The following is a 16145-nucleotide window of genomic DNA, read 5'->3' as shown; positions in this document are numbered from 1 at the left end:
CGCCAATCTAAATTCACCACTGCCGCGAACATCCTCTGCTGCTTTTGAAAAGGCATTTTCCAGCTGACTACTAATACGCATCTTCTCTTCTGAGAATTCTGTCATCATCTCCTTTCCTTTCACTGCAGAGTGTCATCCCGTGTCCCTGGTAGTGCCTCTTCCACGGAGTCCGGTGCGGATGCCCCCGCCAGACCCAGTCGGCAGGGTATCTCCCAACTCCGCCAGGCCCCGGTGGTTTCTCCAGCCCACTGCATTTAAGTGACATTCTCTTTTCGTGCTTATCCTCACTCTTTATTCTGTCTTCTTTTCACCTGTACCCCAACCTGCCCCTTCTGGTTGGGCGGTGCAAGCCATGTCCATTTCCGCTGCTGTCCTTGGCCATGTTTGTTCATCCCTTGCCTGGAGAGTTTTCTTCCTGCTTCCCCAACTCAAATCCCACCTCCTCCGCGACACTCTTGTTTATTCTAATACACACTAACATCTCCCTTTTCAGACTATTACAGCCACAGTGGGAAAAGACAGTTCGGCATTTAAGGATTTTGGTTTTCATTTCTCATCTCATCTGCCGGCTGACCTGGCAGCGTTCTGCAGTGTTACGGGGTTGTTGGGTTTGTTTTAAGGTAGGCGATGTCTACGTTGGTAGGAATCCTCCCGGTCACAACTTTGCACCCGGCCAAGTAACCCCCTGCGTCTGGATCTGTGCCTCCGCCCGCAGCCGACCAGAAGTTGAGGACCTCCTCTGTGCCGGGGCCCGGGAATGCAGGAATACAGAAACGAAACCCAGCCCCTCACGGCCGGGCTCCCGTAAACAGACTGGTGCGGCCTGCGCAGGGACAGGCACTTGAGTCACCAACGACACGGAGAGAGGGAGTCTACCCCTACGGACGCCTGTGATACACACTCCCAGAGCGCCTTCCGATCTTATTTTAACCAGTTTCCCGGGGAAACGGGGGTCTCCAGGACCACCGGGCTAACGCGGGACGTCCAGCAGAAGCACGCAGTGGGTCCCCTGTACTGTCACGGCCAGGGAAATGGCCCCGCCCCCATTTACCGACACTGTCCCCTCGCCGGGCCCGACGCGCCAGGCGCACCGCCTCGCGCGCTCAGCTCGCGCCCCGCCCTCCGCCCCCACCCCGCGCTCTCGGGTGGCCCCGCCCCTAGACGCCCCGCCCCCTTCCGGCGCGCCCCTCCGCGGCCGCGCCCGGCGACGTCATCTGCCCCGCGCCGCCGCCCCGCCCAGCTCCCGGCCTTCGGTCCCGCTGCGCCGCTCTGCTGACCGTCGCCCGCCGCCACCAAAATGTGAGTGACGCGGCGAGACGCGGGTTGGCTTCGGACTCCGGGAGACGGTGGCCCGCGGCTGGGATCCTCCCCTGGCTCGGTTCCCCCCTCCCGCCCCCTTCAGCCGCTCGGACGCGGGCCTGCGCGGTGGCTCCGGAGGCCCAGGGATGGGCGGCGGCCCCGAGGACACGGGCTGCCGGCGGGCGGAGCCTGCCCCGCGGCGGTCGGGCGGTCGCGGAAGAGGCGGGGGCGGGGCTGCCGGGGGATTCCCGGAGCTAGGAAACGCCCCCTCCCTCCACTGTCCCTACCTGGACCCCACCCCTTCTCCCCTTCCCCTAACCCCCGGCCCGAGGCTCCCCAGAGGAGCGGTGGCCCCTGCCCTACACCTGGAGCGCCCGTTTGCCGCCTGGTGCTGGGCTGGGCTCCGGAAGTTACAAGGGAAAGGACCTCGGCCCTGTGTGTAGAGGCAGCAGCGGTCAGAGCGGACTCGGGAGCAGAGCTGTAGACCTTCCCTCTTGAGGCAGAAGCCATCTTGTAGTGGCCCCTGAAAACATGGGAGTTTCCCGTGGTAATATTCTGTCAAGAGTCCCACGGACCCCCTGTGCCCCTCCAGCCTGTCATGGCTCACCTACGGAGGAGGAAGGAATGGGTGCTTTCCCAGGGTTCCTCCTAGGAGCTAGGGCCACCACTCTGGAGTGTACCTGCTGAGGCTGCTGTGCCGGGAAATCAACGGTGGTTAAGGTGGTTAAGGTCTGGATCCGTAGCATCATATGGGACCTGGTCTAGAGACAGGCTCCAGTGCAACCAGCCGTGTTGGCTTTCTAAACCCCACTTTAGGCTTCCATGAGATGGGGCTAATGGTAGTACCCCCTTCTAAGAGTTAATAAGGATTAAATGAGAAAACGCTTGAAGAAGACGTACCAGTACGTGATTCTTCACTGTTACCTATCAGAGAATAAAATTAAGTGTAAGAGCAGGCATGGGACCTGCTACATCCCTGGTCTTTGACACATGGTAGGTATAAAAGAACTTGAACCAGTGGATGCATCAGTAGCTGGTGTATGAAGACGCATGCTTGGTGCTGTCTTGGGTACAGAGAAGAGCCATCTAAGACACAGGAGTCTGATCTCCTAGGGAAGGCGAGACGTTCCGATGACCCTTGAACAACATGGGTGTGAATTACACGTGGGTTTTTTTCCGATAAATACAGAACACTACAGTTACTGTATTTTCTCTGTCTTAACGATATCCTTAACAGTTTTTCTCGACCTTACTTTATCGTAAGAGCGCAGTGTGTAATACATACAACATAAAAAATACGTGTAAATCGACTGTTTATGTTCTTGGTAAAGCCTCTGGTCAACAGTAGGCTGTCAGTAGTTACATTTTTGGAGGAGTCAAAAGTTACGTTCAGATTTTCAGTTGTGGGGTGGGGAAAGGGGTTGGCGCCCCCAAAGCCCACCTTGTTCAAGGGTTGACTGTGTATGTGCGTGTGTGTTTGTGTGTGTGTGTGTGTGTGTGTGTGAAAAATCAAAGTGTAGCCAACCAAGTAATGGAAGCAATAAGGACTTCAGAGCCACAGTGGTCAAGGAAGATCTGCCTGGGGAGAAACAGGCATTCAGTGAGAATTTGAAAAGAGGGGAACCTTTTAACAGAGGAGGCACCGCATCTCCCCTTTCCCACTCACACCACCCCTCCTCCCTACATCTTGATGTTCCTGATCCTGTTTCTGTAAATGAATATATTTCTCCGTAGTGGAAAAGTGGCATTTTGTAATTGTTCATAAGTGTGAAAACAATTCTTGCCACAATGAGAGATCAAAAGAGTACTGAGTGCATTTAAGCAGATGTGTGCCTTTAAACAATAAAAAGGTAGAGTTTCCCTCTCTTAGGATCCCTGATATTAATATCAGGTGCTTCAGCCTTACAGAGTAAAGCTTGTTAAACCTTCACTTTAGACTCTGGTCACTTCTCACATATGGATGAATCTTGGAAATTATAGAGGAATTCGAAGAAATGTCATTAGAACCTTTGTTCATTACTGTGGAAAGGATTTCTTTTCTGCTTTAGTTCTGAAACTTCTAACAGCGAGGTCTTGGAGTAACGTCTTCATCCTTACAGAAATGTATCTGAAATCAGAATTTACTCATGCTTGTCCCTTTCCACGTTTCAGGTCTACAGGTGCACCTGCAGGTTCAAGTGCTGCCTCCAGCAGCAACCGAAGACTTCAGCAGACACAAAATCAAGTCGATGAGGTACTGGTCTCCAGTGTTGAAAACTGAATTTTAAACCAACATGGGAACACTCTGGAAAGAATTCTTTTTAGAAAAAGTATCATAAAAGCATGAGTATAAAGGAAATGTTGGCTGTTTCTTAAATATAACAGATGAGCTAAGCTTCTGAGAAGTCAGTCTCCAGGAGTCATGCTTGTTTTCCCGTGACCGAATCCTGTATCTGAACCACAGACACTCCTCCTGAGAGCATTCCTCCAGGAACCACTTTATAAGCTACAGTTTGCCACAATTTGAAAAGAAAAAAACAGTTTATAAAATAGGGTAATAGAGTTTTAAGGATTAGGTCTATAGTTGTTCGAACCAAGACGAATCCCTCCAACCCGATTTTTCATCAAAAGGCTTCTTAGAGTAGCCTGGCACACTGGTTACTAGGCTTGAGCAAACCTCTGGAATTCCATTCCCGCTGTCACCCATTCACGTACCGAAGGCAGATGCTGGCAGAGTGCTCCAGCCCGACAAATCTGTGTTTGTGGAATCCTGGAGTCTTTTTTCCAGCATCTTTTTTCTGCTCTGTATGTGCAGGCCCACAGTGGAAGACTGTGAGCAATTCCGACTAGGATTCTGTAGCCCGAAGAGCTGCCAGCGTGCAACAAAGACCTCTCGCTCTTTCTGCACTTAGCTGCTTTAAAAAGCAGAGTCCAACCTAGGTCAGATTGCATTAGTAAATCATTTGGTAATACTCTGGTCTGATGGTTTTGTTTAGTAACTGGATTCTGAAACTTGGACCTTTCCGTGGAATGCTTACCCACCTTACCCAGTCTAACCGGATGAAGCTTTCTTTTACTTACAAAATCAAACTGGGTCCTTTTTCCTAACCAAAGGAATTTTAAGGAGAGGTGGAGGTATTTTGTTGTTTTTTTGTTTTGTTTTTAATTGAGGTGAAATTTACATAACTTATAATTAGCCATCAACCAGGGGAGTTCAGTGAACTCAGTGTTGTGCAGCCGTTAACCTCTGTCTGCTTCACTACTTTTGCACCCCCCCCCCCCAAGAACGCCGCGGACATGCGCAGTCCTCGCTTGCCGTTCCCCTTTTCTCCCGTTCTGGTGACCTGTAGTCCGCTTTCTGTGGCTGTGGATTTGCCTGTTGTGGCTTTTTCCGATAAAGGGGTTCATGCCGCATGTGGCCTTTTGGGTTTGGCTTCTTGCACTCAGCATAACATTTTTGCAGGGTCCCCGTTGCAGCATCTGTCAGTACCGCCTTCCTTTTTCGGGCTGAGTGGTGGTCCGTGCTGTGTGTGTACAGAATTTGTTTCCCATTCGTCTGTGGAGGGGTTTTTGAGTTTCCACCTTTTGGTTATCATGAATGCTGCTGCTGCAAACATTCATGGACAAATCTCTGTGTGGCTGTATGTTTTCATTTCTCTTGGCTATGTGTCTAGAAGCGGGAGTGCTGGATTATGTGGTAATCTTGTGTTTCACTTTTTGAGGACCTGCCAAGCCTGTATACAGTGGCCGCTGCCACCTGCCTTCCCTCCAGCAGTGTCCGGGGCCCTGCTTCTCTGCTTCCTCACCAACACTTGTTAGTTTCTGTTTTCTCTGAGTGTCGCTGTCCTCCTTAGTGAATATGAAGTATTTCATTGTGGTTTTGCTTTGCATTTCTTTAATGACCAGTGGTGTCGAATATCTTTTCATGTGCTCGTGGATCATTTGTTTACGTTCTTTGTAGAAGTGTCTAGTCAAGTCTGTTGCCTGGCTCTTCTTACTGGGTTGTTTCTCTCCTTGGTGGGGAGCAAGAGTCCCATATATATGTGTATATATATATTCTGGTTATTAAACCCTTCTTAGATAAATGATTTGCAAATAGTTTCTTCTATTCTGTAGATTGTCGTTTCATATCCTTGAGAATGTCTTTTGAGCAAAAGGTTTTAATTTTTTTGAAGTTCAGTTTATTTTGTCTTTCGTTGTTCTTGATTTGGTGTCAAATCCATGGCCAAATTGGAAGTTAGGAATGTTTGCTCTTATGTTTTCTTCTAAGAGCTTTATAGTTTTTAGCTGTTATACTTGGGTCATCAATCCATTTTGAGCTAATTTTTATATATAGGGTGAGGTGTAAAGGTCCAGCTTCGTTCTTTTGCATACAGCTGTCCTGTTGTCCGAGTACCATTTGCTGAAGAGACCATCTTCCTCCTCACTGAGTGATTTGACAGTTTTGTCAAAAATCATTTGGCCATAGAAGTTTGAGTTAATTTCTGGTTCCTCAGTCCGTGTGTCCGTCCTTATGCTAGAATCACACTACTTTGATTGCTGTAGCTTTGTTGTAAGGTTGTAAGGAAAGTCTGAGTCCTCCAACATTTTCTTTTTCAGTATTGTTTTGCCTATTCAGACCCCTTGCAATTCCATAAAAATTTAAGGACTGGGTTTTCTGCTTCTGGGAGGGGATGGTAATGGTGGCGGGACCGTGGCATTTGACTAGAGATTGCGTTGAATCTGTTTATCTGTAGGTGCTTTGAGGCATCTTGCCGTCTTAACAGTAAGTGTTCCCATCTGGGAACTTGGAACGTCTTCCCATTTAATTACATCTTTGACTCCTTTCCGAGGTTTTCTTGTAGTTCGTTTTCAGTGCACAAATCTTCCACTTCCTTGGTTCACTTTATCCCCTACTATTTTATTTTTCCAGATGCTACTGTATATGGAATTTTTTTTAATTTCCTTTTCATTTGTCTTATATGGAAACATTCTGATTTCTGGGTGCTGGTCTTGTACCCTGAGCCTTTACTGAGCGTGTTTATTGACTCTAGTAGTGTGTGGATTCTTTAGGATTTTCCATACGTGGAATCATCTGCAGATGGCTACCACTTTACTTCTTTCTTTCCCATTTGGATGTCTTTTGTTCTTTCCTTGCCTGATTGCTCCGGCCAGAGCTCCCGGGGGAGTGTTGAACGGCGTTAGTGAACGCGGGCGTCCTTGCTTGTTCTGGATCTTGGGGAGAAATCTCCGTCTTTCACCACTGAGCCTGGGTGTTACTTGAGGGTTTTTCCACAAATGCTCTTTGTCATGTTAGGGAAGTGGCCTTCTGTTTCTAGTTTGCTGGGTGTTTTCCTCAGGAAAGAGTGAGCCCCTCCCTGCTCCCTCCTTTTTAAATGAAAGTGTGGCTCAGAGTAACCAAGTGCTGACCCGAAGGGAAAGGAGCCCTTTTACTTCGTTGCGAGTTCTGCTTGTTTTTCCCTCCCTCTCTGTGTAACTCGGCGTGCTTGCATCCGCTCAGGTGGTGGACATCATGAGAGTCAACGTGGATAAGGTGTTGGAAAGAGACCAGAAGCTGTCGGAGTTAGATGACCGCGCAGACGCGCTACAGGCAGGAGCATCCCAGTTTGAAACGAGCGCTGCCAAGTTGAAGAGAAAATACTGGTGGAAGAACTGCAAGGTGATTTTCTTTGGCCTGTTTTTACACGGAGTCACCCTCCCTTCTCAGAGGGCCTGCGGGGGCTGCGGGAGTTGGAGAGGAGTTTGATGTCCCGTACGTGGAACTCTGGCTTGACTCTGAGTCTCAAGCCCTGACCGCATGCCCTCTTCCCGTGCCCTCAGCTAGGAATGCTCTGTGAGCCATGGCTGACCTTAAGCAGCGTATAGAACAGGAATGTCCAAAATCGGGTCAGCAGCCCACCAAGGCCCTTCCACGTCTCTACCCCCGCAAAGCCCTGCACACACAGTGGCAGGAAAGGGCTGGGGTTGGCAGCCCACTGGCCTGTGGTTCTGTGAAAGGCTCCAGCGGCACAGGATAGGGGTGCTTGAAAGCCAGTGTGCTCCACAGAAGTGCAGAAAGCAGCCCCCCAGCAGCGCACCCCAGAGCAGACCTTAACACCTGCCACAGCTCAGATGTATCTAGCCCCTTAGGGCACACGAGTGACAGTCCCCAATGCACAAGACGGGTTTAGTAGCCCATGCAGATGCCTTCCTAGGGACCACAGATCATTGGACCATCTTCTAAAAAGCAGATAAATAACTTCATACTATAATCGACAACAGCAAATTTAGGCTTTAAAAACTGAATTTCAGATTATAGTGTACCTTAACTTCTCGGTCCATGACTAGAATATTACAGTCTTCAGTGAGCACGCTCGTCTATATGTTTGGAAATGTGAGATGGTCTCTGTTTTGTCGCAGATGTGGGCCATAGGGATTGTCGTCATCGTCATCATCATCATCATCATCATCGGTGAGTTCTTCTGGCAGAAATCCACTATTCAGGTCTTCTCGGTGTGGTCACAGCTGACGTCACATACAAGAACTTGGAATAAAAAGTTCCCTCAGAATTACTAGTTCACTCCAAAGATTTTCATTTTCTTCAGTAAATATTTTTTTTAAGATTTTATTTATTTATTTGACCGAGAGAGAGAGAGAGAGAGAGAGAGATTACAAGGAGGCAGACAGGCAAGCAGAGAGAGGGGGGAAGCAGGCTCCCCGCCGAGCAGAGAGCCTGATGCGGGGCTTGAACCCAGGACCCTGAGATCATGACCTGAGCTGAAGGCAGAGGCTTAACCCACTGAGCCACCCAGGTACCCCTCTTCAGTAAATGTTTTAAGTACTTGATTATTTCATTAAAATCCAAGGGTTTTTTAAATACACACATTGATCCTTTGAAGTCAGAGGAAAATGTGTTCATTTCCACTGCCCCATCTGTTTTCACTCTGAGCACATTTTCATCCGATACTTCCTCGTACGAGGGACAGTCTCGTCTGTTGATTACAAGCATGACTGCCTGTCCCCTGTGGCTCCGGTCCCGTCCAGCTGCGCAGCCCCGGGCAAGCAACTTAATGTCCCGGGTCCTCAGTTTCTTCACGTGGAGACTGGGGATGTAATAGAACACCCATCCACTTGCTGTGGGGACACCGCTGCTCAGTCTGCGAACGGCATGTAGCATGGTCCCGGGCACGGGGTACTGACAGTAGCGGGGGAAGTACCCCCGTCGGTACGGCCATGCCTGTGCGCACAGAAGTCTGAGTGCCGGAATCACCACTCCTGCTACCGTACGGGAGGCCGTTGATGTTTGTTGCCCAGGCCCTGGGAACCATTTGCAAAAGCGGTTCTTCCCACCCCTTCTCTTGACAGTGACCTCCAGCCCTCAGCAAAGTGTAGAGACGCCACTAGTAAGAAGGTGGCCTAGTTGACTTGCGCATTTAGACCGTGATGCTCACTGTTAACTCCGGGTTTGCAGTGAGAGACTGAACTGCTGTTTCCTCTGCTTTGTCCTGTGTTCCCCCTTAGTGTGGAATGTTTCCTCGTGAAGAACCAGTGCCGCCCCGCCTGCCGTTCAAGAAACCTCTTCGAGACCTTTGACTTAGAACCCGCTATATTCTCGAGCTCGCCTACTGTTCTGTCTAAGCTGATTAGTTTCTGTTTGTTACTGTAAAGTTGAATTTCTAGGCCATGTGCCTTTGTGATGTCATAAACACTCCGAACTTGAAGTGCAGCCGCCCAGCCCACGCCCGGCCCGGTGCCTTCACAGATGGCCGAGTGGCTGATGAAGAGCGTCTCTTAACTTCCGAGTGTCGTCACCTGGAAGTAAGGTTGTCTGAGGAATTGCCATTAATTCCAGTTAAGGGAATTTGTTCCAGGCTAGCCGTCCCTGCCATATGACATCTTCTGAACCACATTCTAAGCCTTTAGGTAATCAGATTTCCAGTTTGTGCCTTCCAGAAAGAACACTACTGCCTAAGCAAATCTGTAACAGTAACAGGTTGTGCCTTACTTTGCTATTTTTCGGATTCCCTAGAAGAGAACTTTCTACTGTTTATAAGCACTACTGACTCTTGCGCTGTATTTAAAAATAAGACGTGGATAAAGAGTTTCTGCTCTTACATTAGATATGAAGATGTTTACTTTCTTGTTACTGTTTTTGTATCACTTGCTAAAAATAGTATTTTAATCAAAAATAGCCTCTTTAAAACATTTTTACAGAACTATGGCTATGACCAAAGTTTCTATTTTGCCAAAAAGTTGAATGCCCATTACAGTGTCCTTACATCTGTTCCTGACACATAAATTCAAAAAAGTGACAAATGGAACTTAAGGTGCCCTTCAGAATTAAAGTTGTAATACTGTCTGTGAACCCTCTCCATCCTGACAGGCCTGTCTTGCCTCTGGAGTGCTGTGGGTGGTGCAGCTCCCCGAGTCCGCATTTCTCCCAGGGGCAAGAGCAGGTGTAAGCCAGACTCTGAGCATCTCCTCCCGAGAGCCTGAGCTCAGTAGGGCCTCTGATAATTATGGGAGCAGCAGTCCTGCAGCCTTCAAAGGAGACCATCTGTGAACTGGTCATTAACTGGCCCGGTCCGCATAAACGATAGCCTTTGGTAGTTTGTTTTCCTGTTTTTATCCATATCCCACTTCCTAAATCTGTCTTCTGAATTGTACCTTCTACCGGGCCTTGGTCAGGGGTGGATGATTGTTCCCAGAGGACAGCTAACCAGAGACTCTTTCTTTCGTCAATGTCAGAAACTGTACAAGATGCTGCTTTGGAAACAGCTTTGTCACCTGAGAGACTTGTGGTGTATGTGAGACTTTTACCATCAGGGCGGGTGGCTTAAGGATGGGAATTCAGGTTGGCATGCAAATAGGCAAGGAGGCTCCAAGGGAGAAATGCTGAGGTCTTACCACCCTGACCCGTGGTTACTAGAGGATTCTAAAATTCTTGTCCATATGCCAGCGTGTGACTCACAAAGCAGCAGTTGAGGTGCACCAGGACACGGGCTCCCTTTAACATCTCTCGCCCTGGCCTCACTGAGACGCTGCCTGTTGAGGACACGCCCTGCAGGACGTCCCACAGGAGGAAGGAAGCAGCCATCAGAGTGGGGCAGGCCTTGAGGCCGCCCTCTGCTCGGGCTCTAGCCGGGTCTGACTCAGAAACCTTGGTGCTCTCTCCTTGCCTCGTGCCCGGTCCCTGTAACCCGCTGGCTCCTGCACTGACCCGGGGGCACCTTGCTTGTATCTGTGCATTTAGCTGGGAACTTACCCACTCTAATGAACTGAATAAACTGTTTATAAGCGTGATTCTGGTATCTTGTGTTGCTTGTAGAAGAATCACTGTGCGCGGTCCAAGTCACAAAACTGGCATTCCTTGTTGCTGGCCTCCCTTCTCACTTAGGAACCCCCAAATGCACTTTCTCTTCTTCTCCCCAGCCCCCAGCATCTTCCCCTACCCTAGTGAACCCAAGCAAACCCTTCCTCTCGTGAGAAGTATAGGAGATGAGGGGTGGGGGCGCTGGCTTTCTTATAATTGCCAGAATGCTCAGGAGCTGGCTTTTGAGTTTCTTAAATACACGTTCTTCAAAGACCACAGAGCTGGCCCTCTTTGGTGGGATAGCGAGCTGCCTCTGTGGCCCTCGGGGAAAGGGAAGGTGGACGGGCGGGAACCTTCTCCAAACACAGTTCTCCTTTTGATTCTGAACACCCTTCCCCTAGGGTGTGAGAATTCCACCCTAGTGGAAGTATGGAATACACTTCCACTTTTAATCTACCACCTCCAGGGAACAATACAATATGGGTAGAAGTAGCCTTTGCTTATGGTTACAGTGAAATGCCAGTTGCCTATATAAACCTGAGAGAGAAATGGTTGACTTCTTCCATTGCCTTGACCTTGGAAAGATGGTCGCCACTTTTCTTGTCTGCCATGCTATTGCGTCCTGGTAAAGCACCTACAGCAGAATCGTACCATTTGTTCGGGACCTTTATATAATGAGATCTATATAAATTTTGGCTCTTTTCTCAAGATTTTGAAGGAAAATCTACCATAAAGGGCTCTTTTCTGCCTCTCCTGTAAATGTCAGGATTCCTCAGTCAACTGGGTCCTCAGCCAACCTCTTTGCATTCTACTCAGTCTCCCCAGGGGCAATCTTATCTCTTACCACATCTCTATCTTGAATGTACGAGGATTCCTGGCCTAGTGGACCAAACAGAATTAGGCATTCCCCTGCAGCACGCTCCTCTTCCTACCGTTAACAGAGTCTGTTCCCGAAAATGGCACCACCATCCAGCCAGTGTCCACGCCAGACCAGTCCACTGCACTTGCTGTTACTTGTCGTGACCATGCAGATCACCCAGAAGGTGCTGGAGCGCTACGTAATAAACGTTTTCCAAATCTCAACAGCTTGAAGTTATTTCCTCACTCGTGCCTCATGTCCAAAGCCAGCCAACAGGAAGGTTCTACCGTCAGTCCCTCGGGGAGGGCTTCCTGTAAACATTTGTTTCAGGTCACCGCTGTGGCAGGAGGAGACCACCAGGAACTGCGCGCTGGCTCTCAAAGCTTCCATCCGCAAGCGCGGTTCTTAGTTCTGCTCCCACTACTGGCCAAAGCAAGTCACACGACCCCGCCTAACCTCATAGGTGACAGGGACCACATGTCACTGGAAGGAGAAATGCGATGTTTGTGAACAGTTGCCTTCCTGATGACAATTTCAGTCAAAGGATATGGCAAATTCCCCTCAACTCATATGTATTTTCGAATGAGTTGTGCATCCTATGTGATAATTCCATATTTGCATCACTAAAAGAATGTTTTTTAAAAGTATGATGATTTTTTTAATTGGTTTTGAGTAAGGATTATTTGTTTAAAATTGACCGGACTGCTCAGTGCATTTAAAAATAGCATCCTTGGGGGCGCCTGGCTGGCTCAGTTGGTGGAGCGTGAGACTCTTGGTCTCAGAGTGGTGAGTTTGAGCCCTACATTGGGTATAGAGATTACTTAAAAATAAAATCTTAAAAAAAATAGCATCCTTATTTATAACTGAGCTGCTTTTTACACTAGCAGAAAATTCAATCTATGAAACCACAATTTACTAAATAAGTCAATTATGGCATAATTATTAGAAAACAATTGATTTTTTTTCCCTTCATCCTCTAAGTAGCAAGCTAAGTGCACTGCAAAATCTTCTACTTGTCTTTATACTGTCAGGACCATGGGCAATCTCCTGTTAACACAAGTGCCTGTCTTTAGCCCAGGCTCTGGGTCCGAGCCTAGTGGAAGCCTTCCCTCCAGCCATTCCCTTTGCGGCTCCTCCTCCTGCTTCATCCCTTCTCCGTCCCTATTGGTCACCCCATCAGACCCTAATGTGGTCCCTATGTCCCTCCCTTGGGCAAATAAACACTTGTCTACAGCCCCACACAGCAAAACCCCTCCCCACAGCTTGCGGTGGTTACTGCCCCCCATTGCACTTTTCTTCAGCCAACACCACTGGGACATCCTTAACGAAGGTCACCATCTCCGTGAAGCACCACAAAAATTTCTCTGCCCTTGTCATACCCTGTGCATCACCAGCATTTGATACGGTGAATAACTCTCTCCTTGAAATATTTATCTAGCTCCCATGACCCAACGTTCTTCTGCTTTTCTTTCAACCTCCTCTCTGGCTCCTTATTCTTCACCTGGCTCTCTGCTTGGCCTTTAAATCTGCACGCCTAAACCCCCCCACCCCCCCGCCTTGGCCTTTGGCCTTCCTCTATCTGCATTTTCCTGTTGAGAATTTCACCCGTGACTGTAAATGCTGTAGGGACTCTGGCCTCTTCCAAACGTCAGCCGTCTCGCCATACCTGGCCTCTCCCCTGCATCCCAGGCTGGGACATCCCGTCACCCACCTGACAATCCCACGTGCGTGCTCAAACATAACGTGTGGGAAACAAGTCTCCATTCTCCCCTCGTCAGAACTTACTCTCCCCAGACCTGTCCGTCTATGCTGATGACCCATGATATGCAGCTCTGCTTACACCAAAGACCCAGGAGTCACCACCATTGATACTCTCTCTCTCTCACACACACACTCAACTCATCCGCAAGGTTCTGTGCCCCAGATGCCTCCCACCTCTAGACCGTCCTTCCTGGCACCACCCTAGTCCAACCGGTCAGCAGCACTCTTCGTGTAACTAACAGCCACCTGTTAACCACTCTTTGGGTAGAAGTCTGGCCAATACAGATCGCTCTCTTGCTTCAGATCCTCTTTCTGCTCCCTTTAGAAGAAAACCCAAATCGTGTTCCCTAATTATAATCTGGCCCTTCCTGACTTCCTGATCGCTCCTCAAACTATTTCTCCTCCCTCTGGGAATTCTCCTAAGTAGATGTTCTTTCTGTTCCTGAACAACACACCTGCTCTGCCAGAGCCTGTGCAGGTGTCTTTTGCCCCCTCCCTTCGGGCCACCCGCACCCGCACCCCCACCACACACACACTCAGGTTTCAGCTCGCCCTGTCCCAGAGGCTTCCCCGATCACCAGGTTAACGTGTCTGCTGCGTCCCTCACCCTTCACCCCCCTCCCAGCCGCATTTCTTCTTCGTTTCACATTCCACGCAGCCTATCCACTTGCTTGTGTCTTCCGTCTTCATAAAAGGTAGACTTCCTGAATGGCAGGGACTTTCGCCACCACTCTTTCTCGGGGACCACAGTCATCCCGGCCCAGATCATCCACTCAGTAAGTGTCTGTTGAACGAACGCAGTGCGACAAAACGACAAAACGAGAGGAGACGGACATCTGCCGTCATTTGGAAAAAGGAGGTGGTTTATCCAATACATGACGTGAACAACTGGCACACTTCACTCACCCCTTTTCTGTACAACTCCTTTCCTTTTTTCAAAAAATACTGAACATTTTTCATGTACCCGACACTGAAAAGGGGCGGAGCTCTGCCCTTCGGAGGAGTCGACACCTAATCTAAAAAACCTTCAGACTTGATATTTTTACAAAGGGCTTGGCTACACCTTCCTTTTCTGAAACGGTGTCTCTTAACATACACTCGTCTTCCCCCAATTGACAAATCAACGTGTAACTTCAGGAACCAGGGAAATGTTCAAAGTCCGCCGTCAAAATTCCGTTTCTGAAACAGGCTTTGATCTTCCCGGGACTGCTCCGGGTCAACACCTCCGAGCCCCGGGAGCCGGCGGGCGCGAAGCACCAAGGTTGAGCAAGATGCAGAAAGGGAACCCGAGAAGGTGCAGACCAGGCGCTCGGACGTCCAGCGCTTCTTCCCGCGGCCGGGCCAGGCGCGACGGCGCCCCTGGGTGTCTCGCCCCCACCCCGGCCACCTGCGCGCCCCGCAGCCTGATCTCGCGCCCCTCCCGTGGGGGCCGGCCAACCCCGCTCGGGTCCCGCCCCCTCGTGATTGGCGGCTCGAGCGCCCTATCCCTGTCGCGCTGGCTCCGGCCTCCTGGTGGTCCCGTTCCCCACCCCCCAAGGGGGCGGAGCACTCGACTAGCGCGGCCTGAGCTCCAGCCCCCTCCGGGCCCCTCCGCCCCCCGCCTACGCGCCGGCCTGCCGGGATTGGCCGAGCACCTCCCTTCGCCCGACCCCCGGCGTTATGTAACTCGCTCCCCGGCCTTCTCCCCTCCCACTCGCCTCGGGTTCTGTAACCGGGGCGCCCGGCGCGGGCTCCGCCCTCGAGCCAATGGGGGCGCGCAGAGCCGGCCGCGGCAGCCAGTCGCGCGGCTGGGGGCGGGGCCGCGTCACGTGGCGCACGGGGGGCGCGGCGCCGGCGGCAGCCAGCACGCGGCGGGCCTCGGGACTGCTTGCTGCCCGGCGGCCCGGTGGGCGAGCGGCGGCGGCGGCGGCTGGTGAGTACTCTGCTGGGGCGGGGAGATCTCCCCGAGTCCGCCCTCCGTTCTGGGCCCCGGGGAACCTGGGGCTGCTGAACTTGGCGCTGGAACTTCCGCACTCCCAAGTCCAGTTTTGGGCGCACGTCGCGGGTGGGAGCCGCGGGTGGGCGGGCAGGCCTGCGAATGCGGGAGCCTGGAGGGGGGCGGGGTTGTCACAGCCCGGCGTCCGCAGCATATCGCCCGTGTCACTGGACACCTGTCCCCTCAGTCACGTCCCCCCCGCCCGCGTCCCCAGGCTGCCCCCGTGAGCCGAGCCATCGGAGACTGCATGGAGATCCTGCAGAGGAAACCGGCCAGGTGACCAGGGACCCGTATCCGCCGGCTCCTGGTGACCAGTCATCTTCGCTAAGGCAATGGCGAGGTCCAAAATGAGAAATAAATTCCTGTCGCTGACTGCAAGGTGAAAAGGAAGCAGGCGACAGACCGAGGGCTGCTGAGCAGAAGATGGACCCCTGTGAAGACCTGGAAAGGTCCGGCCGTGAATGTCTGGACTCCAGGGGGACTGAGCCTCTGGAACTTGAAAGAGTGCAGGCCTGGGCCTCGGAGGCCCTGGGGAGAGGACAGGAGGAGATGTGCAGCCAGAAGTTCCAACTGCAGAGCCTACAGGTGGAGAGCAGCAACAGGTGACAGGCCTGATCTGTTTGTTCTTCCAGGGCGAGTACAGGAACTGGGGGGCTTAAATCACTTTATCCTTTTGTTTGTAAGCCCAGGAGAGAGTTCAGGGGGATCCTCAGACAATGGAATGAAAAGCCCTGGGAAACTGTGAGGAAGTACCAAAGAGTGCCGGAAGTTCGGGAACAGTGGTTAAGGATTTATCTGAGCGGGGGAGCTGCAGTAGGGATGAGAAAAAATAGAAAAAATGGAAGATGTTTGATGTTTACCAGTTTCTTTGGCCAGGATCCCCCACCTTCCAAAGGGGAAAATAAACCTGGGAACAAAATGAGATGACCCGTAGGAAGCACTTAGAAAGTTGCTTGGCACATTTGATCAACACGGGCTGC

At 50.8% G+C, this 16145-nt stretch overlaps 2 protein-coding genes across 2 annotated transcripts in view; both read left to right on the top strand.

Annotated features, from left to right (window-relative positions):
* Positions 1–1190: 1190 nt before the first annotated feature.
* Positions 1191–10560, top strand: VAMP3 (vesicle associated membrane protein 3). The gene is made up of 5 exons (XM_032302027.1): positions 1191–1299; positions 3451–3532; positions 6779–6937; positions 7678–7729; positions 8779–10560. Coding segments are annotated over exons 1-5 (315 nt in total). The 5' UTR covers positions 1191–1297; the 3' UTR covers positions 8799–10560.
* A 4444-nt stretch (positions 10561–15004) lies between these two features.
* The window catches only part of PER3 (period circadian regulator 3), a 59194-nt gene continuing 58053 nt past the window's right edge, over positions 15005–16145 (top strand). The window contains 2 exon segments of the mRNA XM_032301540.1: positions 15005–15102; positions 15380–15767. Coding sequence (XP_032157431.1) covers positions 15589–15767 — 179 coding nt within the window. The 5' untranslated portion in view covers positions 15005–15102; positions 15380–15588.

The sequence above is a fragment of the Mustela erminea genome, chromosome 10, assembly GCF_009829155.1.
Source record: "Mustela erminea isolate mMusErm1 chromosome 10, mMusErm1.Pri, whole genome shotgun sequence".
Classification (NCBI taxonomy): Eukaryota; Metazoa; Chordata; class Mammalia; order Carnivora; family Mustelidae; genus Mustela; species Mustela erminea.
This window is presented reverse-complemented; position numbering and strand designations above follow the sequence as displayed.

Bases quoted from the DNA above. Each gene is read 5' to 3' on its own strand.
- VAMP3 (XM_032302027.1), top strand. The intron at 3,533-6,778 runs GTACTGGTCTCC...GCATCCGCTCAG, and splicing joins CACAAAATCAAGTCGATGAG to GTGGTGGACATCATGAGAGT. The intron at 6,938-7,677 runs GTGATTTTCTTT...GTTTTGTCGCAG, and splicing joins ACTGGTGGAAGAACTGCAAG to ATGTGGGCCATAGGGATTGT.